General features: G+C 31.1%; 2 protein-coding genes across 3 annotated transcripts; one reads left to right on the top strand and one right to left on the bottom strand.

Annotated features, from left to right (window-relative positions):
* Positions 1–3491: 3491 nt before the first annotated feature.
* Positions 3492–8141, top strand: LOC148622365 (protein phosphatase EYA1-like). 2 transcript variants are annotated; one of them, XM_088572221.1, is made up of 9 exons: positions 3492–3586; positions 3991–4127; positions 4473–4547; positions 4808–4866; positions 5203–5318; positions 5562–5676; positions 6062–6183; positions 6930–7026; positions 7784–8141. In XM_088572221.1, the coding sequence occupies exons 1-8, from the start codon at positions 3541–3543 to the stop codon at positions 6977–6979; spliced, it is 720 nt and encodes a 239-aa protein (XP_088428347.1). In that variant the 5' UTR covers positions 3492–3540; the 3' UTR covers positions 6980–7026; positions 7784–8141. The 2 variants fall into 2 exon arrangements, with proteins under 2 accessions (XP_088428347.1, XP_088428346.1); XM_088572220.1 differs by lacking the exon at positions 6930–7026 and adding an exon at positions 6675–6775.
* Positions 3579–26745, bottom strand: LOC148622364 (protein misato homolog 1-like). The gene is made up of 14 exons (XM_088572219.1): positions 26570–26745; positions 21992–22081; positions 21257–21369; positions 19965–20037; positions 18198–18255; positions 17245–17395; positions 15389–15506; positions 14860–14994; positions 12753–12905; positions 11232–11354; positions 10444–10625; positions 9678–9779; positions 9058–9173; positions 3579–8616 (listed from the first exon to the last, which is right to left on the bottom strand). Exons 1-14 carry the CDS (start codon positions 26645–26647, stop codon positions 8405–8407), a joined length of 1704 nt encoding a protein of 567 aa, XP_088428345.1. The 5' UTR covers positions 26648–26745; the 3' UTR covers positions 3579–8404.
* Positions 26746–27342: the final 597 nt, after the last annotated feature.

Raw genomic sequence — 27342 nt, 5'->3', positions numbered from 1 at the left:
TGTATGTGACCCCTACGTTATAATTTTAGTAATGGCGGACATGTTTTTACTCGGATCAAAAAGCAATAGTTCAGTTCCATGCAGAATATCTCAGGGAACATTTATACCTAGTTGGCTTTTTTTAGTCCTGTGGTTTCATAGAAGAAGAGTTTTGAAAAATGATTAACGACGATTACAGACGACGACGACAGAGGCCAAGTGATGACAATAAAAGTGCATCTCCAGTTCTTATATCAAGTGAAATGGTTAAAAGAGCAGTATCACTTTTAATCAAACCACTACATAAATCGTTCAATTTTCATTTTCATGTCATTATCCTAAATTTGGAATGAATCCTTTCGGTTACTCCTACATAAAAAAGAAGACAAATTTGATCCAAGATACCAATAAGTTCCAAAGCTGGCAAATTATTCAATAAAGTTATATATAGGCGACTCTTCTTTTCTTTCATAAAATGAATAATCTGATTAGCCCAAACCAAATTGGATTTAAAGAAAAAAGTCGTTCATCGGACCATTTATTCACTTAACAATTATAAACAAAAAATAGATAAGTTCTCTGCTGCTTTCATTGATCTTATGAAAGCATTTGACACTATTTGGCGAGATGGTCTGTTTTACAAGTTATTCTAATTAAAAAATAAAAATGTCCAGGCAGCATATAGAGATTGATACTTTCTAATATGTATTTTCATTCAACTTGTAAAATTAAGTTTTTTTTTAAAGGGGTCAGTCTGCGCTTAAATCAGAACGCGGTGTAAAGCAGGGGGGTGTTCTGAGACCTATTTTATTTAATTTCTTCAAAGATGGCTTAAAGAACAGTTTATCCAATAAGTCTTCCACAAATTCAGTAGCAATTGGTGATGTTTCTTAAGTATGCTGATGACATTGTACTATTATCAGAAAATGAAGAAGGGTTACAAAATTATCTAGATGAACTATTTATTTATTGTTGACCCTTCAAGTACATTCTATTAAGTCTAAAGTTCAAGTTTTTAACTCCAATGGAAGGACATTCTTACATAAATTTAAATATTTTAATTGTATAATTTACACAGTAAAACAATATTGCTACTTATGAGTAGTACTTAGATATAATGACAAATTTAATTCAGCGATAAACACTTTAATGGAAAAAATTCCAAAAGCTTTCTTCAAAATAAAGAAAGCTATCACTTTAAAACAATTCATGCAAATTAGTGGAACAAACTGTTTGATTACTTGATATAACCTATTGTTTTGTATTGAAGTGAGGTTTGGGGAGTATTTTGTCAATTAAAAGATTTTTGGGGGAATACTGCAAGGCATCTGAACTTGGCCGACTTCCTCTTAAAACTCCTATCCACACACCAGTGATAATTTTTCTAGATCATATCATATTCCTCTGAGAAAACATTATTATATCAAATTTATAATGCAACCAAAAAAAAAAAAAATAAATAAATAAAATAAAATAAATAAATAAAAAAAAAATTCTTGGATGAAAAATACTAAAGACCTACTAAATACCCTTGAGTATTCATACATTCATACATATTTGATAAAAATATTATTTTCAAAAATTTTATGAATACAATAACTAAATTAATCACTGGCTTTATGAAAGAGTAATCAAGGGAGCCGAGATTCTAGGGAAAATCAAAAGAATGTAATCCAGGTAAAAAGACCAGACATGGAAAACAGACATACAGGGACAAAGACCAACACACAGCAAAACACATAAAATTACCTAAATAATATTAAAAAGCAACAAGAGTAAACGAACAACTCCGACTAAAAACTGGGAGCATGGACCAGGTGTACCGGTAGGATAAGCGTCCCAGCTTTTCTAGAAACACCCGTCGAGTTGCTAACAAGAAATCAAGTCCATGGTAGACGAAAGAGGAAAGGCAAGTTATGACACGTGAAACAAATCGGTTCTTGAGGTGCAGATGGATACACCTTAACGATCCACGAGTTCATGATGAAGACCATAAAATTTCTGCATTGATGACTTCAATCTTGTAGCAATATGACCCTGTTCCAGAAGCCTAATTTTAAGAAGTCTAGCGGGGTAAAAAAAAACTGCACAAGCTCTGGCATAACGTATGAGCTCAATGCGCAGGAGCTGAAGGGATGTTGCCACAGATAAAAGGAAAATTGACAATACGGAATGAAAAGTCATCGCGTTTGTCGTTAAGTTTGGTCGTTTTCCTTTATCATCGATCTCTAAGTGTAGATCAAAATATGAGGCTGACTTCACAGTCTGTAGTATCCTTTATCTCAAGTCCTTAGATGGAGATGCGATGTATGAAACTCCCAAAACTAGGACTGTTTAACGATAATACGTCACACTGAACAAATATGTTGTCAATAAGAAATTCCAGCATTTTTAAAATATCTTCTTAATTCGGTATATTTGGCAGATGATTTTGGAATCATGAAGAATCTCTACCATGTACTACATATCTGTATCTAGGTGCACGTCTTTTTTTTTTTAACTACAACGATGTATAATGTTTTGGGGTGGAATTTTAACTGATTATGGGGAATAGAAGTATAAAGAGTTGAAAAATCATAGGTTGTACTGCTATTATATTCTGGTAATAATCTTGAATTGAGGGTTTACAGAAGATTTTTCGATTTTTTTTTATCCACGTGGAATCAATACCACTATGGAAGTAACAAGTGAAACTTAGCTCTTTTCTAAAATAAATATTCTTTTAAATAGCAAATCGACAACTCTTCAGTGAATGCCCTCCACATTTGTATGGGATTGTTTCAAAACTAGAGATATGAGTCTTCAATAGCGAAATCTGGTAAATCAATCAAAATACAATGTTTAAATATTACAGTTATCTGCCATATGTCTATCTGTATCAGTTGTAGTATGCCATTACCATGTACTGTATGAGTATTTTAATGTATACAGAAGAACTTTTATTATCGATATGAATAGGCCCGTGAGGGCATGATACATTATATATACATGATTTGTGTGGAATACCCTCCTTGACTTGCAATTAAGGATTAATGTTACTTAAATACCAATCCACATAAAATTCAGACACTACCAATCGTAAAGTTATTCATGGTGTAGAAAAACCCACCAATCAAACGACACTTTATCAATCTCTATATGCTATATATTTAAATAACAATAATTATTTCTGTATTCAGATCTGCACTTTTGAGAAAATTTTACATTTATCTCCCATTGAAATCAACCCAATCAAACAAAATCAAGTGCGATAACTCTTGCAAAGTTCCAATTTCATTTACAATCTATATATTTTTGATCTCAAAAGCGCAACCACAAAATGAAAAACTAAGTCTGGTTATGTATTCAAGAACTGTTTATGAATCCAAAAATTAGACTGAATTAGGTGTTTTTTTGACATGCACGAATCACCTCCTGTCTGATTTTAATAAAGACTGATACTTAAAAACTAGGTTATCGATTATCATAATGGTACGAACTAGACATGGGATGAAATAACAATTGAAACAAGGGTTATTTCCCTTGTTACCAATCACGCTTTGGTTTCCGTAAATTTTAGAAATGGGAATAACATGTGCTTATCCTACTCAAGACGTTGATCAAATTGGTAACAAAACCATTAAGTGCTTTTATTGTCACAAAATATTAAAATTAGATTTGTACATTAGAGATATACCTGGACCACCCAAATATTGCCTTTTGGCTTTGCATAAACACAAAGGGAAAGAGCTTCTTTCTTTAAGCTATGCTATCTAAATTAAATAAGTGTAGATAAAATTATATCGTGAATGGATAATGCTTAGCGATGTTTAGCAGACACAAGTTTAACTTTTTTTTTCATTTTAAAACTTTCTTTTATAATTACAGTTCTGCTTTCAGTGATGCAAATAGTTGAAATACTAAGCAAATGAATGGGAACTATTTTAGTCACCCAGATGCTAACAAACTTATGTAAGGACTTTTAAAATGACTAAGAAGAATATAACAAATGTAACATTGTTATTTAACCAGATGGAAAACTCAGTGAAGCAGAAGAGCCTGTAATTCTTACCCCTAGACCTGGTGGAGTCAAGAAAGAGGTCCTCTTTATATGGAATTTGGACATATTTACAACACTGATGTTGGAATCATGCGATGAAAATGATAGGGTAAAACATTCCTAAATCTTCATACTGTGGTTGCAAATTACTGTACGCAATTTGCCAATTTCACAAAAAAGTCGTAAGTTATGATGTAATAAAAGAAAACACATTTGGCATTGTAACATTATATCTTATGACAAATTTTACTTCAGTGGTTTGTGAAATCAACATACAATTTTTAACTGTCTTTACTAGCATGACCCTTGTTTTACAAGCTTGCACTTGTAGCTCAGTTTGAGGAAAGGACAAAGAATAAATCCTTATATGATTATAAACTAGTTATAGATTGTATTTAGGTTGTATTAAAAAAAAAAAAAATGTTACCATTTCATCTATTTTGTATTTTTATAGGAGACATTTAGAGAAAAACTTGATGCATTACTGGTGGACATTGCTGAAAACCATTTTAGTTATAGAGATTTAAAGGTACTGGACTGTTTGAGTACTTTATAATATTAATAGAAGGGCTTAATTAATAATAACCTTAACCTACCCCTGAAAAAATGAGAAATATTAGACATTAATAAAAATGTATTAAGGGTTTCATACAATAGCAAGATCGTGTGATTACTCAGTTCCTTTATGTAAGTAGTATGGTGGGATTTATTTATTTATGTCTAACGTAGCATTACATGCTTGTTTTTGTTTATGTTGACAATCATAACTTGTTTTGTTACTATTTTTAGAATTTTCCCATGCTAGACATTTATGACAACCCTTACATTGCCACAGGACAGGATACAAGGTCAGTTTATATGTACATCATATAACAAAACATGGGAACATTACATAATAAATTCCATATCAAAACAATCAAATTACATGTACATTTACATTAGTATTCTATAAAAAAAACTAGAAGAAGAAGCAACACAACTGCACATAAGTCTGATTGAACTGCAGAATTATTTTAAATTGAAATTACTAATGATATATCATTATACAGTAACAACATGGACATGATATAAAATAGAAATACAAATAGTTATACTTCAGCTTTTTTCTAGGCCCTGTAAATATTTATTTTAAAGAATAAAAAAAATTGAGGAGTACTTTACAAAGTTTTTTGTTTTCCTAACAGATCAAGCTTGCAAGACAGCATTCCAGTTGAAGATGTACCTAATTACAATAAATTGGTAACACTAAACAGGAAAACAAAAGAGACTTTCTGTAAAAAATGTAAAGGAAATTTAGAAGGTGAGCAAGACAAAAGGGTCATTTACAATAAATTGCAACCAGAGGGAGTAGCTTGTTATATTGTCCCATAAGTTAGAAAGAAAAAAAAATCAGAAAATAAAATCAGAGAGAGAGAGCTTCATTACATTAATCTCACAAAAAAAAAAAAATTAATGCATGTGGATGGATGACAGAAATACAAATGAAGGAAGGGTAGCCTGTTTTTGATAAAGTTATCATACCATAAAAACTTTTACTTTACAGATCTGATCAGTGAGGACAAAGAACAACAATGGTTTGTCATAAAACAGAACATAGATGCATTAAAAGACAAATGCTTTACAGAAGCTGCTAATGCCCTACAAATTATTAAGGCTAGGTAAATTGTTTTAGTTTTAAGAACTTTTGATTTTTTTAAAAAATAACATTATACCCGTTTTTTTGGGTTTTTTTTTTAGATTGGAGAAAATTACAATATGCAAGTTTTAGAAATATTTTTGTTTTTCACCAGTAGTATAAATACATTGGAATAAGTTCAAATTGTTCAGTATTTAAATAAACTTTCATAATGAAATTATCCATGTGAATTTACTGGATGCACATTTATAGGATACCAGTAGTATTTGTATATTTCAATTATAAACAACTCTATTTATTTTTGTCAGAAATTCTATGTAAGCAAAAATTTGTTTAGTGTAGTTTATTTAAAACAAATGTAGTTTAAAAATACAAGAGGTCAACACAATTGTGATTCCAATTTTCAGATCTTCTTGTGTGAACATTCTGCTTACAACAGGTCATCTTATACCAGCCTTACCATATGTAATAATGATGGATCTAGGTCAGATATTCACCATAGATAATATATACAGTACTGCTGGCATTGGTGAGTTGGTATATAGACATGTTACTCAATAGTATAAAATATATATTTTTTTAATTTTCTGTTTGATTACACTAGCTGAAAACAGTAAATATTGAAGCAAAAAATTTATAAGCAAGTTATTTTCACCATTTCTGATATTTTAATTAGTTATATACTATTATCATTTTGACAATACTTTTTAATACATTTCTTATTATGCATTGTATAAGTGAATTATTCAAAATATAAATGAGAGGATGATAAACATTGTGTTACTTATTGTTAGTAGAAATGGTACAGAACATCAACATGCAAAACTTTGAATAAAATTGTGTTAATCAACATTACCACTGTTTTTGACACACATCTATGAAAAGTCTACCTGATAAATATTAAATGTGTTAAAACTTTCAAAATTCACAAACTAATACCTAAGCAAAGCTGAATATAAATTTTATTGTATTTTCTCATCTTTGTAACAACACATTAATAAATGTATATATTTGTGTCAGGTAAAGAAAAATGTCTAGAGAATATCTGTAAGCAGTTTGGAGGTGAGAGCAATGTGTTCATGTTTGGAGTTGACAAGGAGGATGAAAAAATTGCTGAAAAGGTAACACCGCTGGTGACTTAAATAACAAACCATTGCCTAGTTTGTACAAATATAAGATGCACTACATCTAAAAATGGTTGACTTAAAATTGAATTTTACAATGTTCATAGCAAAGATATACACCCATATCAATGACAGATTGATTATATTGTAGATGTAGTAAAAGAACACTGTTCCATACCAACTGTCCATCCCATATTATAAAAGGAAAAAATTGTTCCATACCAACTGTCCATCCCATGTTATAAAAGGTGAATATAACATGTCATCAAAATAATATTTACTGATTGTTTATAACTTGTCTAAAAGGTTTATAGTAGAAACATTTTATCCAAATATGTGATAAATTATAAGCCCCAGTGTGGGTACAAAAAATTGGAGAACTTCAATTTCAAGGGAGGTAACTGTCACAATAATACCTGGTTATTGTTGATATTCTAACATGACAGACTGACAGAGAGGTTCATGGTAACATCATCTAGTACAATTTTATCAAAGTTGATAAAGTAGGTGTGAGAACATTTCCAAACAAATTTTCAAGAAAATTTCAGTTTTCAAGGGAGATTACCCTCACAATATTAGCTGATCATCTTGTTCAGTAGATTCATGGTAGTTATTTTTGGTATCATTTTTATCAAAATCTGTTGAGAAATGCAGGTGTAAGAGCACATGCATGGTGTTAGTCACTGTTGCCTAGTATTTTTGCAATTTTAAAATCTCCAAATTGCTTTGCATTGCTAGGGATTATACAACAACAAAAATAGACAGACTAGATAAATATTATGGTAAACTTTAGTCCATCAGTCTGTCTGCTGTCCACATATTGTATGATCACTTCAACATAAGGGTTTAAATGATTTTGAGAGAATGTTATCCATGATATTACACTTTCCATGGTTTCCTGTTTCTTGGTCTTGCAAGGTATGACTATTTCAATTATATTATTCTTTGTAGTATTAAACCGTTACAATATTTTAGGAGTTAACAGCTATTTAAATTTGTTTACAGTTGAAGATGGCCTATTGGAAAGTTGCTGACCAGTCTGATGTGGACTCATTACACCATGCCTTGACTCTGAATTATTTATGATAAATGTTAGAATTTAAGTTAATAGAACAATGTTTCAGGCAGAGTTAGATATGATGAAATAAAAAATTCTACAATGAATGCTGAGCATTTACAATTTTCCTGATTAATTTACTTATATATTTTAGTTGTCTATTAACTCAGGGTAAATCTGTTTTGATATTGGTAGTGGTTATACTTTTGTTTCTCTTGATAGCGTCACTTTTGCTTCCTTGATAGTGTCATTGCTTTTGGATCTTGTTGTGTGTTATATAAATAAAGTGTGATGATTTTAATAGCTCATTCTAGTTAAAATTATTGTTTATTTTTATTATCTGCCTTGCTAGATATTACATATTATAAGTACACATGGTATAAGTTGAATGTAACATGCAACATACAAGAGATCTTTATAATCAGTTACTGATCAGGGCAGTATCCTGTTTTGTTTTGGTGCAGATTATATACCATTCCTTTAGTTTTTCCTAGCTTAGAAGCCACCTACACCTCCACGTGGTCTGCTAAACCACAGATAACTCATTTGACTGAAGCATGAAATGAAAATCATAGACATTCACTTTTACTTGTATAACAAGCATCAAGAACAGATAACTCATGTAAAATCTCCAGATAATTATCTTCTTCTAGTCCTGCCTCAATGTATCTGGTATGTTTCTTTATATTAAGTTTAGAACCCTCTGTGTAAAGAGTGTGAGTAAGGTTCTGTATGTCTGGACTGGACTGTAGAGATGTTAACACAGGTATTTTATCTACACCTGAAAAATAATCAAATGATTCAAATTTGATCAGATTTAATTATTTCCAATTATGGTTTGTGACTGTGTGAATGTGTGAATTGCAACAGGCTTCTGCATCATGATCATCTATCAAAGGAATTTTTTTAATTTGAATTTATCAAAAGATGACAAATCCAAAGTTTTTTTTATGGACCTCAGTGGGATCAAAAAGTTTTTCAAAATTCTTAGAATTAAGAAAAAATATTGGTGTGCTGGCCCTGTCTTTGAATTGTAAGTGACCTCATCATTAGTTGCATGTTATAAATCCTGAAACCTCCTCCTCCACAAAAACATGTTTTTGTAGACCCTTGTGACAATTTGCAAAAAGGTTTTCAAGATAAACAACTTCTAAATACATTTATGTTCTATACTAAATAACCAAACCAAAAAATACTTAACATTTTGTATATATATATGTACCTTGTCTGTGATGTCGTAAGACAGGGGAGATAAATCCATTACTGTCTACATTCCTACTGAAGATGTGAGGAAAGGGAGGTAATACATTACAAGCTGCTTTTCTCACACAACCAGCACTTAAACAATAAACAAAAAAAATCTTTGGAAATCTCTTTATTAATTAAGTGACAAGAAATTAAGAGTAATTAGTTATTAATATAAAATATTTTCATAAGAAAAATTACCGTTAACAACTAAACATCTGGTTTAAATGGTTGTAAACAACACATAATATAAATGTAATTCTATTTTTGAATATTATTCTAAGTTCATCAATTTATATTATTCTGGAAAAAAACTTGTAAAAATATAAGGAAAATATTGATATAAATAAATAAACAGTCTGTTTATCATAGTATTATTCTTAAACATACAAGTACAATTGTATTACTATATTTGTTGCTTCATAGGCCAATTAAAGGCAGACTCCATGCGAGGCTAATAGATTTCATTTTTTCAAAGACTTGTAAGGTTGTTGTCTTTTTGACATATTCCCTGTTTTCACTTTCTTCTTTAAACTGAACTATGGAGTACAATAAATGATTAAAAAAACCAATATGCCATTACGTAAAGACTTATACCTTAAAGATGATAGAAATCTTTTCTCTAGGTACTTCTGTAGAACATCATTTACTGTGTAACAAGTACTGTAAACTTCTGGTATCTTAGTGTAAGATCTAGGGCTGCAAATCAAAGATACAGGATTACAGTGTATCATAAAATAAATCCTCTTCATACATTAATCCCAGAATCAAAATGTATTCATGTATTGCCAATATGGTACAAGATTTTTTTTTAATTCTGCTGTCTTGCTTATACAGGTCTTGCCATGTAATGACCAATATAAGAACTATATGTACAGATTGTAAAATTGCCATTCTAAAATACCTGCAAAGTATTTATGACTTTTCAGTTGAAATGTCTAGTTAATTATTTGACACAAGCCAATGTCCAAAGTACCAAACTGCTAATACATGCATACAAAAATCTGATTCAACTGAACAATCACTTACTGCATTTTTGGAAACAGATCAAATAAGGATGATGCAGTCAGTGACATCCTATATATATAGATCCTCTGATACATGAATGGCTCAAAATTTTTCTGTTGGAAGTGACATATTTGGAAATAAAGTATGCAGTCAGAGAGTGATTATTAGAACATTTAACATGGACTCGGAGCATATGTTATAGCAAGTATCACATATTTCCATTGTTCAAGACTTCATATGACAATATATTGGTGCATCATCAATAAGTCAAATGTTATTTCTGTACAAATAGCTCTGTCCTTCTTAGGTATATCCTAAAATCATCATAAATTCTATACATAATGTTAACCCAAACCTTTTGACATTGGACTCTGTAAGACCTCTTAATACTACAGATTGCATGAATGGTGTGGATTGACTAGAAACATGGGGTGTAAGAGATGTCCAGGGTACTCGATCTTCCAATGATAGAATAGACTGGACTAGGTGACCATTATCTTGCACTGGGAAGGGTAAGGAACAGCTTAAAGCAGACATCTGTAATGAAATGTAACAAGAAGTTAACTGACAAGCACATTTACAAGGGTCTTTTTTCTTCAGTTTAAACATCTAGCTACAAGTATTGAAAATTTGGTTTGATTATATAGATATTAGTACATGTAGTGACTGATAAGGCCAAGTAAACTTAAATGTTAGATTCTCATCCAACCCAAAAAATATGGGGGGGGGAGGATTTTATTTTGTATTTCTTATTTATATTTGCTAGCCTAATTTTAGCTATTAGAAGTATAGATATGTTCTAAATCCACATCCACAATAATTTCAGAGAAAAAACATTGTTTTAGTCAACAATAAATGAAAGATTTGTTTGGTAAATTATCTCAATACTAGAAAATGATGTGAATAAATCCTGACTTTGAAATTCCTTCCCCAATTTTATATTTCTGTCATTCTTTGAGTGGCCGGAAGGGCTCAGAATCTACTTATTTATTTTATTTGGCAAATTTAACCGTCAATATAGCAAACAATTTCAAGCTTATTCTGAATTTGAAAAATAAGCTAATAGTATTTGTCAGATCTTTAAGGTCCGTACCTTTTTACCCAATATTTTAAAGGTATTTGTCAGATCTTTAAGGTCCATACCTTTTTACCCAATATGTTAAGGTTATTTGTTATATCTCTAAGGTCCATGTCATAACTTCTGTAGGCCAAAGACATGGTATCTAAGGCTGCAGCAAGGATACTACTGGTATGATAAGGTACAGACTGAAATCAAATATCATTAAAGGTTTAGTTATCTGCTTAGAAAACAAGTCTAATCCTTTTTTTGCGCAAGTTAAATTTTAACCCATAATAACATTAATCATAAAAGCTTGAAAACATTTTCAATATTTTGTTTTGCATTGATCAAAATTGATTTACATGTACAGTCAAACCTCTATTTGTCGAAATCTCAGATAATTTGATCAAATTTGACAGTCCTGGCAAAAATTCCATTACTCCAATACAATTTTACCTCTGATGACTATTACTTGGATTTCAAAACCTCAGATAACTCAAGGTTATCAATCAGACTTCTCGATAGGTCTTGAAGTTAATTAGCTGGGATAATTCGAAGGGTACAAATCAGAAGAAAAACTGATTGCTTTATTACAAATGATGACTGACGTGTGTTTTTACAACATTTAGTATGGCTAATGAAATTACTCGTTGAGACATTTATGACCTGATTTGTGTATCTGTTTATACAAAATGTATTGTGTCGCAAAAAATAAACAAATTTGAAAAACCACTTGGAATAAAGATCATCAATGTTATCAAATATTTTGATAATGATAAAAAAATGGGGTAAATTTTCGAATGATATCCTATCATTTAATTACATGCAAAACAGACAATAGTAATTGATGTATTATTACTACCACCTTTTCGCTTTACAAGTAAATCAGAAATTGAATTGTTGTAATGTAGTGCACATGGTTAAATGGTACTCCCTACATTGAGTTATTCAAAGGAACCCATTATGAGGAAATGACATTTTCAATGAAGAAAAAATAATAAAATTAAGAATTACCCCCATAACATTTGATGTTGTTCAGAATTTATAACATATTTGATACACAACACATAAAAATTATCCTTCAAAACAATCAAGAAGACACCACGAAGTACTCTGATAAAGTGAAGAACATGTATACATGTATGTACAAGCAAAGCAACAGATGTTAATCATTAAAAAAGCAGAAACAATCACAAACCAATAAATTTCCGCATTATACTCGATCTCAGAAGACTCGAACCTAGTATAACTCAAACATTTTTGCCTTGTCTTTTTGACTTAATGAAGTTTGACTGTATAATATAATTGACTTAATGAAGTTTGACTGTATAATATAATTGACTTAGCATGTCGTATCAAAATACAATTAAATATTAACATTTCTTTCAACCATTTAAAGAAATGGAAACAGGTTGTTTAACATTTACATGTACCTGTGCAAATTGACATTCACTAAATCTACTTTTGGTTCATCTGTTTCATTATCTGAAGCCAACCAATAATGGAACAAAATCCTGCGGTAAGAGTGAAACAAACCACATAACAGAAACCAATCAAACATTGATAAATGACCACTGTGTAGATTGATCCCCTTTAAAGCAAACCTTGTAATCTAGATGAGGAATTTGTAGAACAGGTCCCATCTTCTTCCATAGACTTGTAGCAAGAGATAGTGGCGTAAACAGTGAGCTATAATTACTACACTGGCTGTATGTGAGGGTGGAATTCAGTAGTCTGTTGGCTCTGTCATATGCAGTCTGTAAAAATATCATGACACTGTATTGGGTTGGGTTTTGGAAACTGTTTATTATCACAATTATTTCTATAGTTGAAAAAATAAAAGCTTTGGAATCTGTATTGAGAAAGTTTAAAAAAGTAGGACTTTCCAGATGGCATACAACAATGACAGTAACAGCTTGCAATGAAAATTTTATTTTTGAAATTCTAAAATACATGTATATGCCAAATATTGTGCTATATAAGATATTCTGCCAATCAATATCTACATTTTGTTAGATATTTTTGTTATTTGCTAGCCTAATTTTAGCTATTTGAAGTATAGATATGTTCACACTTGAAGAAGGAAGATTTTCTTTAACAAGCACAAATGAAGTGGAAGAATTAGAATTTTTTTTATATAAATCATAGAACTCAACACAATATAAGATCAACTAATGTAGGCAAAGGTCTCTTGCTACTAGTGAACTGCCATATATATTAAAGTGTTAATGATATAAGTCCAACAAAATAACATTGATAATTTTAAAAATAACAGTGTACTATGCGTATCACCACTTCATATCAATACATCCGATGAAATATGAAATCAATTTCACAACCAGCTTAATGAAGATGTGTCAGCGAGATCATGTTGTGATGACAAGTGTTGAAAAAAAGTTTACTTGCTATAACATACAAAATGTGATGAGATAAATTGCACAGTAGTATGCACATCTACTCTTCATAACAATACATCTGACCAAATATAGAAACAATCTACCAACATTTTGAGGAGTACAGCTGATATATAGAAAGACAATAACTAATACCAAGTCTTTCTATCAATACATAGCAGAGGCCAAAAAAAAATCATACATAGCTAATCTTACCATCACAAGTAGCTGACAGTAAGTGATACATTGAATTACTTTAAAGGTATTTTAAATTATATAACTCATTTTAGATACTTCAAATAGGGTTGAAAAGTCATTACCACACCTGTAATGTAAATTTTGGATGGTTTGCACAGGTATTTAGCTTGTATATTAGTCCAGTCAAAATACAATTTTAAATTAAAACAAATTGCAACAGAAAATGTTTTGATTAAAATGTGTAGCATTATGACCTAAGTAATCACACCAAAAGTTAAATAAAATCTAATAAGCAGAAACCTCAAATAGTGCATTGCAAATATCCTATGGAAGTTAAAACTGGAAAGGGCAGATAACTCTATAAAAAAATGTTTTTCTAGTGTCAGATTTTTTATTTTTTTTTATCAATTGCATGCATAGTATGATATTTAGATGGATTTCATTTCCTTATTGACTATCTCCCATATTAAGCTGCACATGATATGTAATATTTTGAATTAGGATAGTCATATTCAAAATATTTGGAAAATTTTTAATTACAAAGAAATGCTGTTTTTCAGTTTATTTCTGCAAGCTATTTACAGTCAGTTTTGTCATTATTAAAAGAACATTTTTACAACAAAAAAAAAAGAATTTTTACATTATCATTTTCATAAAAATTGGAATTCTTGAACTTCATTATCTAAAAAATAAACACATTGTTTACATTTTAATTTCTTACTCGAAGTTGTTGTTTGGTTAAAAATATGAAAACTCTTTTTGAGTTGTTGATGGTCCTCTTATAAATGCTAAAACGTCTTTTACTGCCACATTTCATTTATCATATAAAAACTAATTTATGATTTTGTATCAAATTTTATTGTTATTTCAGCCACTTTGACAGAATTATCTCCTCTTTCCAATGGTAATTGAAATGCTTATTTTGAGGTTTCTGCAGTTTAGATTTAGTTAAGACTTTTTTCTGTTCTTATTTTAGTCATAATGCCATAATTTAGAACTTAAATATCTTCTGCTGCAATTTGTTTAGATTAAAGGCAAAATTCTGCTATATTGACTGGACTATATGTTCAAAGAGCAAACAACCATTTATTAAATTAACACAACACAGAAAAAAACCTACACTATCAGGAACAACAGATGGGTTCAATCCAAAGGTCATAAATGACTTTGAATCAAATTCATCATTAAGGTATTCTAAAAGGGCAGCTCCAAGTCCACCAAACCCATCATTACTATCTAGTAATATATGGAAACCCTGAAAGTATACAGTAAACCAACCTTAGTGACAATCAGCTCATATAGTTACTAGAATAGAGTAATTAGCCTTTATTATGATCATCTTAGTTTGGTAGGTCCATTACAGCAAAATTTAGGAGCCTATTCAAAGAGGATTATCTTAAGTTTTCATCAAGGTTTCTATTGCTCATATGACATATGCCTCATCTATATATCCACATCTAATGACAGTTGAGATAATTGGAGTAAAATTCAGATATACTGACAAGGTTATTTCAATGTACCACCTTCTCCTTGAGTGTGAGTATACCCTTTCTTGATTTTTTTCTTAAATGAATGCTTTTAGTTTATTTTGCCTGATAATTCTCATGTACACAAAATTCCATTATTTTAACATAATAGGTATTGAGTACCTGCAGACTGTCACACTCCTCTGTAAAAAAATGGATCCGATCCTCGATCTCTGATCTAGCTTCATAGTTTGACAGTACAGACTGGCCACAACCATATATATCAAACTTGTCTATCTCACTGTGAAAAATAGAAAATAATAAACGAGTATGCATGAAGGTGCTCTACAGTTATAAGTACCACATATAAAGTCAGGAGATAACTTTTGCAACTTTAAACCATATTTTTGAAGATTTACTGAATATGCTTTCCTGGGAACTTATATTTTTTTACTGATTTAATGAAGCTAAATAATTAATAAACATTACCCAATAGTTCGACTGTTCATAGATAATAGATATTTAGAAGTGCACATGGGCAAAGATGTAAGCATATTAGCATTTCTACTTTGCTAGGGCAACCTATTTCCACCACATATTCATTTCAAACAAAATGCTCTACTTTGACAGTAAATGAATAAAAAAAACTTGTCATATGAATCTTACAAAAAGCAATTCTTTCACACAACTCCAAATTTAAATGAAAAAAAAAAGAATAATTCAAGGATATAATCTGGCCTTAAAATCACAAGACAAGCTCTGACATTATTTTTTATAAATCAAACTATGAAAAACTATGAAAACAAATATTTAATTCTATCATTTAAAGCTGCATTAGCTGTCATTTTCGAAAAAAAAAATTCTCTTGAAATATGCCTTAATTCTTCTAAATTGCACTTTTCCTATATAATTTCATTCGATATCCACAAATAAAATGTGTTAAATACATGAAATAGGTGTCTATATATTTATTGTCTTGCAAGACAAAAAATCGACCTAGATAAATTCCTATGCATGTGACTTCTGGTGACCTTAATCCACGCATGTGCTGTAAGGGTCACTTTTTTTAAAAAACAAATCTGATTGCAAAGCAAAAGTGGTTAATCAATGGCAAAAAAGACTGTCGGACTCAAACCGTAAAAGAAAAAAGTTCGAATATAATGCAAAAATCCTTTTGAAATTTACGTATTGTGATATAATGTGGCACAAAAATGGTCAGTAACTGTCATTGTTCATTTGAAAACTAATCAAGAAATAGATGAAATGTAATGTAAACAAGACACATGCTTACCTGTGTATCCTTTATTGTTATATTTTTACCAAGGTTAAAGTATTTTTAACCCGGGTTAATGTCCTGCCGGCAATCTTCTGAAGTAATGGCGAAAAATAATTATATTTTATCGATCTTCTTTGATTGAGAAAACATTGTTTTTACAATATTCTGTAGGTATTATGGACATTTATTGCTTCAATTGCATTACAACAAACTTATTTCATTTTATCAGCAAATTTCGGTAGAATCAAAACTGAACAAATTTGGCAGCTAATGCAGCTTTAATCAAATTGAGAAATTATAATCACATCAATTAGTGCTGATACATAGTTCAGCCCTTATTTGGAAGAAAAAAATAGTATTTTAAACCAAAAAAGAGGGTTGGGAAAATGAGAACCTGGCGAATATGATTCTCAAACTCTATATATATGTTACACGTTTAAAACACTAACACAGACATATCCAAATAGATTTTCTGTCTGACTGACTGGCATATTTTAATTTTTCCATTTTATGCTTCACAAGACTATATAAAAATTTCTGCCAAGCCCTTTGAAATTTTGTCTGATATTACCTTCATCAAGGCACATCACACCATGGCTGTTCAAACAATATAATTGAATGCCAGTTTTGTTCCAGGCTATAGGACAAATTTTGATCTCATAGCCTGTCCGTGCTATTTTTACAAAATTTTCTTCCAATGAAACACTGTGTTTTTATTGCAGATTTCCTTAAAATAGTAAATAAATGTTTTATCTGACCTTACCTGTTTCGGAAGTATTCATTGATGATGTGAACTGATTTAGGATGAAGATAGATTTTGAGAAAATCTGACCACACTGATACAGAATCATCTAAATCATAGAACTTTTTCCCAAATATTTCTTCTTCCTTTAATTGGCTTTTTGATATTTCTTCTGTAGATTAATTAAAAAATGCATTAAAATATCATACTCATTATTCACATGTATATGCAAATTTTCTCACTTTGATAGTACATGCAACTTCGTTTTCATGCAAACATAATATAGATGACATAGAGTTAGGCACTATTGTAACAAAGTAGCTTCCCAGTTTTAGTTAATTTTTCCTCCATGGGTACACATGAAGGTAGGAGAATGTCACTGTTCATCGTATAATAACTGAAAGCTACATTGTTTTTTCTCAAAGCCACCTAAATTCCTACCACAAGGTGCATTTTTTTCTACAAATTTTATTGTCTACAATGTCAAAAAAGTGAGAATCATACCTAATACAATTTATCTCCCAGTTTTCAATGGAGTTTGAGTTGCTCATTTACTTTGTATGCATTATTTTATTTATTTTATGTTCTTTGTTGTGTGTGTCTGTTTTCCCTGTCTGGTCTTTTTGACTTTGGACTACATTCATTTGATTTCCGCTAGAATCCAGATTCATTTCACTTACATGTGAGTGAAGCAAGATATAACCATTATATTTCTTAGTATAAATAACAAGAACTGATCAAGTATTTCAAATACAACCAGCTTCTATAAGACAAAGAAAAATGTGACAAGTCTTAGTCAGCTTACATGTTTGTTTGGTATTATGTATAAATTAATTTCATTTGTTTTTTTTTTCATTCTTAAAATTAAAAGGCTATGTTATGTGTACATGTAGTTTAAAATCATAGCATTTACATATAAATCAACATAAGACTATACTGTGTGGTACTATTGGCTGTTTTTACACAAGTAGTACCTGTAGACTCTTCTTGGACTTTTCCAAATTCTTCATCCTTCTCTGTGATCTGATGATCCTTAAATAGAATATATGATGTACATTAATTCACTCTAAAATTCTAAAAAAAATTCAATGAGTAACAACTTAAGGTTATCACACCACATGCCCATTACTCGTCATATGTTTTTTGTCCATCCTAAGCTTTTCACCTGCTTTTGTCATTTGTCCGAGATCAAATCACAGGTAAGGAGGATAGGAACTGAAATATGTCAAGGATAAAGCCCAAGACAACTCATGGGTCTTAAATGAAACTGCATGGGAGTTGTGAATAACAGATGTGTAAACTGCATTGTTCTGGAGTGACTTACAGAGACAATGATAATTATTCAGATCTTGACCACCATATACAAAAAAATGTGCATGTAATTCACTGGTCAAATCAAAGGTTATACTTAAACACATTTGGGATGTTTTGAACACAGTTAATATTTGCCTTTGAAGTTCCACAGAATTTTGTGTATATAGTGTATGTGTTAATAAAACTTTTTTAAGGAGGGGCTGAATGGTCATGTGGAGGGACATATAAACAAAACATCCATGTGCTGAGTAGTATGTTATATGCTTCATATTTCTGTAATTTTCTCAGACCAAATGTACTATAAAACAGATATTAAATTGCTAAATAGAAGGAATATCAACGACGTTACTGGTTCATCCCATTTAAGGTCATAAACAACATGCACTTATGATATGGACATTAATTTCATACATACAATAAATTGTTTATTCATTACTGCATGAGAAAAATACACTTTTGTAAAGTGGTAAAAAATAATTAAAATATTTCAGACTTAGGACACAGATGGGTGGACAAATGTATACACATACCATGGACCCAGAAACAGCCAAAAATGCCGGTCATTGACCGACAAATTTTGCAAATGATCGACGACAATTTTCCTATATCGGATATAAAAAATTGTCAACCCTTATAAATTACAGTCTGTGTGGTTTTGTTAATGTATAAACATCCAGTCTACCAGTCTCCTAATTGTTATTGGAAATTAATTGACAGGTGTGTGTCAATTTTAGCTGATGTGCAGCCACCTGTGACTCTGATCTACCAGTAACTGATTAGTTGATTGCATAATTGAATTAATGGTACATGTGCAGTACCATTGCATATACAAATTAATTGAAGTAACTCAGAGAATCTTCATACATTTATTAGTTGATCAATTAAGAAAAAATATTGACAAGTCCACCATTTTCCCACCGATCTTTCTGAGGTAACGAAAGCACTTGGATTACTAAACTAGAAAAAACTATAAGCATTGCTAACAAAATGAAACCTGCTCTCTCACATAGAGAACAAATGAAAAGAAACCCCAAAAGTCATTCAGATGGAAAAACAAAATAGGAGGTGCACAATGGCATCATGTGATAAAGAATGTGTGAACTTTTTAATTGAATTCCATTCAGCAGTTTTAGAGGAGTTGTGAATTAGAAGATTGTACCTTCTGGTCAACCAATGACAAAGTCCATGTGTCACAGTCATTCAGATAGAAAAAAAAACAAAATACAACATATACAAAAATGTATGAGGTGCACAATGGCATAATGTATTAAGAATTGTGTGAAAATATCATCAAATTCCACTCATCCATTCGAGAGAAGTTGTGGAATAGAACTGGTGACAGGCACACTAATGGGTGAACAGCTCGTTCCTATATATCTTCCCCTTTTCAAGTAGGTGGCATAAAAAAATTTAAGCATACATCATACCTGATCATATAGATCATTAAGATACTGGTTCTTTACTTCTGGTACTGATTGGTGTAAATTTACATCTCCTCCCCTGAAAATAATCATCTTTATAATACTCTTACTAAACCAAAGGTAAGATTCCAGAGTCATTAGTGGAGTCCATGTTGCATATTTATATCCAATAGGTCATGCAGTATTTGAATTTTCACATTATAAGTTGCTATTGTTCGTCTGGTTGTTTTTAATTTTTTCACTATTCCCTTACAGTAAGCTTGTGTTAGTAATATAGGTACCAGGAATACATACATGTAAAACTTGATTTATAACTTTGATTTCCTTAAGTCTGAACAAGCTAGGACTTTTATTAATTAAATGGTGTATAGACCAGCAGTAAATTTTGCAAAGTATCGTAAGCGTAAAATTAAAACAATAATTATGATGTCGCAAAGCTATTTTCTGTTTAGATGTCATGATTTACAAACAACTAAATACTTAAGACTTTATGTGAAATCAACTATTGGGTTACTGCAAATGTATTAATTTTCATGGGTGCTAATTTTTGCAGATCCTGTCAAATGAACATATTCATGGGTAGTAATTTTGGCTGTTTAAAAAATGATTTGCGTTATAAAGTGTAAAAAATCAATTTTGCTGGTACCTTTTTTCGCTGTTCTGTTCACTGTGAAAATCAATAGTTAAAACATTTTTCAAGTATATAAGCACAAGCAAATACAATATTACCACATTTACATACAAAACTAATGGTAGGACTTGGAAAGAAGTTAAATAGCTTATACAATTAGCTAAGTGTCCTTAAGAGTAAACTTGCAAGAAGGTACTTACATTGTATACAGCATTTAGAGCCATACAACAATATGTTTACAGTAATAGGTACATCAAGTGCCATAGAAAATATGACTTCATTTTGTAATAAAGTTTGTTTGGGACAAAAGAGCAAAAATGGGGAGTTGATTTGACATGACCACAGGTGCAATTAGGGGACTTTACAAGGTTACAACTGAACAGATGTTCGTTGAGTGAAGCACTGTTCATACACAATCTGATATGTAAAATATATATTTACCCTGGTCATATACCAATATACAGTAAAGATTCTGGCATTTTATCAAATGTTCCTAAATCCTATTTCTAGAAACCATTGGTTTGTAAGTCTTTTAGCTGAACTGACCACAAGAATTCAGATCTTGTAACCCAAATACACAAAATAAATGTTCGTGAAACTACATGTCTCATTTCTCCTTTTTACACATGTAAATGCAATGCAATTTATTTTTATACAGTATATCTACCATTTGACTTCTTCTTGAGTACTAATATCATACAAAGTTCCTTCTTGCTTCAAAGTTTTTAAGCTTCCCTTTAAATCAAAAGCAATAAGTCTAGGTGTGTAGGTTGTTTCTCCCTGAAACAGATTAAGTATTTCATGCACAACAAACTCCTGTTCAAAGTTATACTAATAGAACTGCTAGAACAATCAAATAAACTTTGGTATAAAGACAGGATTAGTAAACTACACACAATTTTGAAATAGTGAAACCACTGTGGAGAAAAGAGACACTGTGACTCCACTTATAATATCTCCACAGTGGAGAAAAGAGACACTGTGACTCCACTCATAAAATATCTCCACTGTGGAGAGAGGTGACACTGTGACTCCACTTATAATATCTCCACTGTGGTGAGGGGACACTGTGACTCTACTTATAACATCTCCACTGTGGTGAGGGGACACTGTGACTCTACTTATAACATCTCCACTGTGGACTGTGGAGACACTGTGACTCCACTTATAATATCTCCACAATGGAGAGTAGAGAAATTAAAATTTGTGTTGACAGTAGTGTATCAAAGAGTTAAACATTGTAAGGTTCAACAAGTCCTTACATGTTTGATTGGTATTATGTACAGATTAGTTTCTTTTTTTAATTTTTACTTTTATAGATCATTAGGCTACAATGTGTACATGTACATGTAGTTTGAAATCACAGAATTGGGTTTACTGTTAGTGTTTTATGAAACTTAACCTTAGGAGTATGCCCTTCTCTCCATAATATGTCATGATTAATTTCTTTGTCTTCGTGTGCTTTGGCTGGGTCATAATTAAATGATGATTCCTGCAATGGAAATAGAACTTTAAATCACAAGACATACATTTGTACATGTATTTTTATAACCATGTTTCACTTATATACAGATCACTTAAACGTTTTTACATGAGACCCACATTAGTAGTCCAACAATAAAACCGATCCTAAAAATTCACCAGCACAGCTTAGGTGTATTTAAGGAGGTAGACCTAGGATAAGGGACACAACTCTTTCAAATCAATAGAATGTTTGTATTCACCGTTTTACATCAACCACATGTAAGCATCAAAGTAACTTAGACTGATTTCATTCTGTTTCAATTGAAAGGTTGATAGGATCTAATAAAATTGAATATGAAACAAACATATCACTGATTTCAAGAGTTATGTCCCTTACCCTAAGTCTACCTCCTTAAGGTACACTTTATATACAAATAATTTAATTTCAGAGTTAGCATGGTTTCCGATTGGATAAAAAAATGTGTCCATCATTTCACAGACCAAATTTTGTAATGTGATTGTGATATTATCATTAACTTTTTAGCAGTTAAATTTTGATACTAAAATTAATTTATTTATAAGGAATAACTGTGGTGCACACTAGAAAATAACATGATTTATTTAGTATGTATAAGTACCACATGATTCAGACATAGGTTACTTCTTCATAGACAGAAAAAATACAATAGTTATATCTTAATTCTCTTAATTATAAAATGTATTCCTAACCATACTAAAGCATGGAATGTGGTTAATCACCATAAACAGTACTATCTTATTATTAATACCATCAAAATAAATAAAGAATATAACTCAAATTCATAATAGATATCTGTCAAGTTCGCTCCTTAAGTTAAATCTGATGGAAACTGGTTTACAGTTTTAGACACAGAAAGGGTATTGGATATGAAGGCTGTAAAAACAATCATAGTTGTTTGGAAATGTGTCTCTTAATATAAAAATATCTGAAATGCTTCCATGATACATTACTGTATACAAATGTATACATCATTTAAACATTCTCTGTAGTGATTGATTCAAGTATTTGTTCCCTCGACTCCCATTGTAATGTGACCTTATGTCACTGATTTTACACTTGTAAGTGTTGACAATATAATTAAAGAACTATTCCAAAATGGAAGTGAATATGGAAGTCATCTATTTCAAATGAGACAACAAAAAATAATATATAACTTTCTTAAGCTGTACATTCAAAATGATTAATAATCATATCGTTGGCAAAATTGTTTTGCTCTGTCCAATAAAATATATTTAATTACCTTATTTTTTTTTCAAAATTACAGTATTTTATCTAAAATGTACTGTCACGTTTTCAGATTTCCACATTCATGTATATACATTTTTACATGTGTACATGTACAGTTTGTATCAGAGACCTATAATTAAAGAGATATTTAACTTGTTAATTAGTCAGTTAATCGATAAATTGTCACATGACAGAGAATAAGATTCCCTGACCTTTCTATTTATTTATTAAACTACTTTTTCCATTTTGATAAAAGGATATGAAATGATTGTAACAGACACCAAGAAGATGTAAAAATGGGAAACTGAAGATTTTGTCTAATTATCTTTAAAAACGAAAAATTTGTCATAGGTTTATGTGACAATAATGAATTTAATTTTGAATTATTTTCATTTTTGTAAAAATCAATGGGGTAGATAACTAAGCTAAGATATTGTAGAATGGGATACTGAAGGTTTAATTTCAATAATTGTAATACCTTATTAGTTGTGATCATTTAAAGTTATTATTGTTGATTAAGTAAGTACAAGATCTCATTCCCCACCATGTGTTAATATTCTATATCCACTTCAACACGGCTTTCAGCGACAAAAGATCTTGTGAAACACAACTTTAAGAAGTTTTTGATGATGTAATTAAAAACCTTGAAAATTCTTTTCTGACAGATGTATTAATCATGGATTTCAGTAAGGCATTTGATAAAGTCAGTCACAATCTACTCACTCTCAAACTTAAAAACTATGGTATACCAGGCAAAATTAATAAACAGATACATAGCTTCCTATCTTAATTAATGTAATCAAGCAGTTGTCCTCGAAGGTGTAACATTTCGGCTATGTTGATGGTCAGTCAGGGATACCCCAAGGTTCTGTTCTTGGACACAGTCTGTTTTTCTTTTATAGTGATAATATTCCAGTAGACCTAAATTCCACAATTTGTTTATTTGCCAATGACACCATTGCCTATCTAGCAGTTAAAATTAACAGTGACTGCAAACTTAGATGAACAAGGAGAATGGGAGCAAAAATGGCACATGGCATTCCACCCTGACAAATGTAATGCCCTCTCGATTTCTAGTAACAAAAACTCTTCTAAATATACCTACACATTACATGGCCATGCACTAGAATATGTTGATAAAAGTAAATACCTTTGCATTATGATCCAATCTGACCTTAAATGGCAGAGTCACGTGAACAACATGCAATAAAGCCACCAATACATTAAGCTTTCTTAAAAGAAATTTTAAACATCAGTTTCACCAAAGTAAAGGAGCAGGCATATAAATCACTAGTCAGCTCATTACTGGAATATGCCTACTCTACATGGGATCCATACACTGCAGATGACATAAACGCAATAGAAATGATTCAAAGGCATGCAGCTAGGTTGGTGACAAACAGGTACCACAATACTTCTATTGTCTTAAACATGATACAACATCTAAATTTGAGAAGCCTAGGTCATAGAAGATCAGATACAAGATTAATAATGTTATATAAAATCATCTATTCACTAATTACCATCCCTAAAACAAACTGGTTAAGTCAACCTCTCAGACAGTCCCGAAACATACACTCATTATCCTTTTAAATTCCTCAGCGTCGGGTACAAATCAGACAACAACCTTTTTTTCAAAGAACCACCAAATTATGGAACAGTGTAAACATTGTTATAAGTGACCCAGTCAAGTCATTCAAACAGTCATTTCAACTTACACTTACAGTGAAACATCTACATTTGTACTTATGTACATGTACAGTTTTAAACTCAATTTTATTGTTCATTTTTATAGAGTGTTCATATCACAACTCATACGTTATGCCAGAGCTTGCCGAAACTACAAAGACTTTTTGTATCGTGCTAGAACTCAACAAATAGGCTTCTGGAACAGGGTTATGTTGCTACAAGATTGAAGTCATCACTACAGAAGTTTTATGGTTGTCATCATGAACTCGTGAATCGTCATGGTGTATCCATCTGCACAATGAAAACTGATTTATTCAACGGGTCATAGTTTTCCTTTCCTTGTTAGTCTACCCCGGACTTGACTTTTTATGAGCAACTCGGCGGGTGTTTCTAGAAAAGCAGTGGACGCTTACCATACCCGTGCACCTGGTCCATGCTCCCAGTTTTTAGTAGAGTGTGAGTTGCTCATTTGCTTTTGTTACTTTGTATGTATGATTTTAGTTACTTTATGTTCTTTGTTGTGTATGTCTGTTTTCCATGTCTAGTCTTTGTCCCTGGATTACACTCTTTTGATTAACGCTATTACCTAGGTTCCCTTGATTACTCTTTTAAATTCATTCCTATTGTTACTTTTCAAATTCACAAGGGAAATTTTATAAATATCATTCACAGAGAAAAGTGACAGTACCTTCAGCATGTTGAAGTTGGTTAGGAGAATATAGAAGTGGTAGAATATGAGATTTCAGTTAGTAGCAAATCTCTTTAAGGTTCATTATTACCTTTTGACAAATATGGCCTCAATTATACCACTAGTTTCCCACTGATTACAGACAAACCTGTGTATCTAGAAAATTTTTAAGGCATAGCATCCCCTGGATATGAAAAAAGTTACTTCAAGTTATGTAAAATTATATGAAAAAAAAACAGACCTGACTTTTGCAGGGTTATTTTTTTTCAATTCTGCATAGAGTACAAAAATAAAATAAAAAACACCTGAGATTCACTTGATGTGGTCCACTCAATTTAACAGTTAAATAGTAGAGGTGGCTATTGTCCTTCTATTGACCATCATGCTAATGTGAATAGAATTTATCTTTAATACATAGGGAACATCTCAAAGCATTATCCAGACTTTATTTTCACTGTCTCTGCATAATTGATAACAATAAAACAGCAAAAGTCAGGCCAGTTGTCTTTTTTTTATATATAATTTTACATAAAATGAATGCAATTTTCTCATATCTAGGGGATGCTAACTCCTTAAATTTCTTCTATATACACAGGTTTGTCTGTAGTCAGAGGGAAAATGATTGTGAAATTGAGGCCATATAATTTTGTCGAAAGATTAATGATAAACCTTTATTACAGGTCTATGTAAAACATGTGCAAAAAATCTTCTTATATACTTCTAGTCAGAGATGGGCTGATATACTCTTTGATTTGAGGTCAATGGTCAATTTCTATTTTACTGTTATGAGGATACACTACAAACAGAAGTACATGTAGGACTTGTTTTCAATGTTGTCGTTGAGGTTAAAAATAGAAATGTTTAGATATTACCTGAATATTCCATAAATGTGTTCCAACGAAGTTGGAGTAATGTCCAATCTGTAAGGTAACTATTTCCCTTGTTGCCATTTCTATTACATAGACGTAATCATCAAAAACTGGAAAACTACATTAGTTAAAATTTTCTTAGTTTACTCATGCTCAGGTGTATATTATGCAGGGGATAGTGACGACAACGATTTTTGAAGATACATAAAAGAATAGTTCGTCACACACGATTGTCGTTCCCTTTAGTATAATATTAATTTATGACACCAGTCTGCAGCAGACCGATACTTTGCAACAACAAGCAAACTAAGCAAATTTGCATGCAAGGCGAGCTTTTTTATGACACCACAGAGGCTTGTTCCAACTATCAAATATGCAGCTCGACTGGTATATAACACGAAAAGTTTGTGTTTCATATTAGTTGGGCTGAACATTTTCCTGTGCAAATATATATATGGTATAGTGTAGCTTTCAGTCTGACTGCGTATAGCAAGCCCCTGTGGTTACACCTCTCTGTTCGAATGTATATGGAATAGTATAGCCTCAGTAACATTCCGATCGCATACGAATTCATCCCCGTGAAGGAGTAGCATGCAGTACATATGTAAAGTTTGGTTCGCATATATATACAACCAGATGTACATATATAAAAAATTTACTTTCAATCTCTTCTGTCAATTCAACTTCGACCCATTCAAGATTTGAAATTGAGTGTGTGTAAATCATTGATTTTTAATTAGATTATCAATGTAGTTATGAACACCTTATTAGTTATT

Source organism: Perna viridis, chromosome 3, assembly GCF_037379345.1.
Source record: "Perna viridis isolate PV_CMFRI_1.1 ecotype Kerala chromosome 3, ASM3737934v1, whole genome shotgun sequence".
Taxonomy (NCBI): Eukaryota; Metazoa; Mollusca; class Bivalvia; order Mytilida; family Mytilidae; genus Perna; species Perna viridis.
The sequence above is the reverse complement of the archived record's forward strand: the minus strand, read 5'-3'. Positions and strand labels throughout refer to the sequence as shown.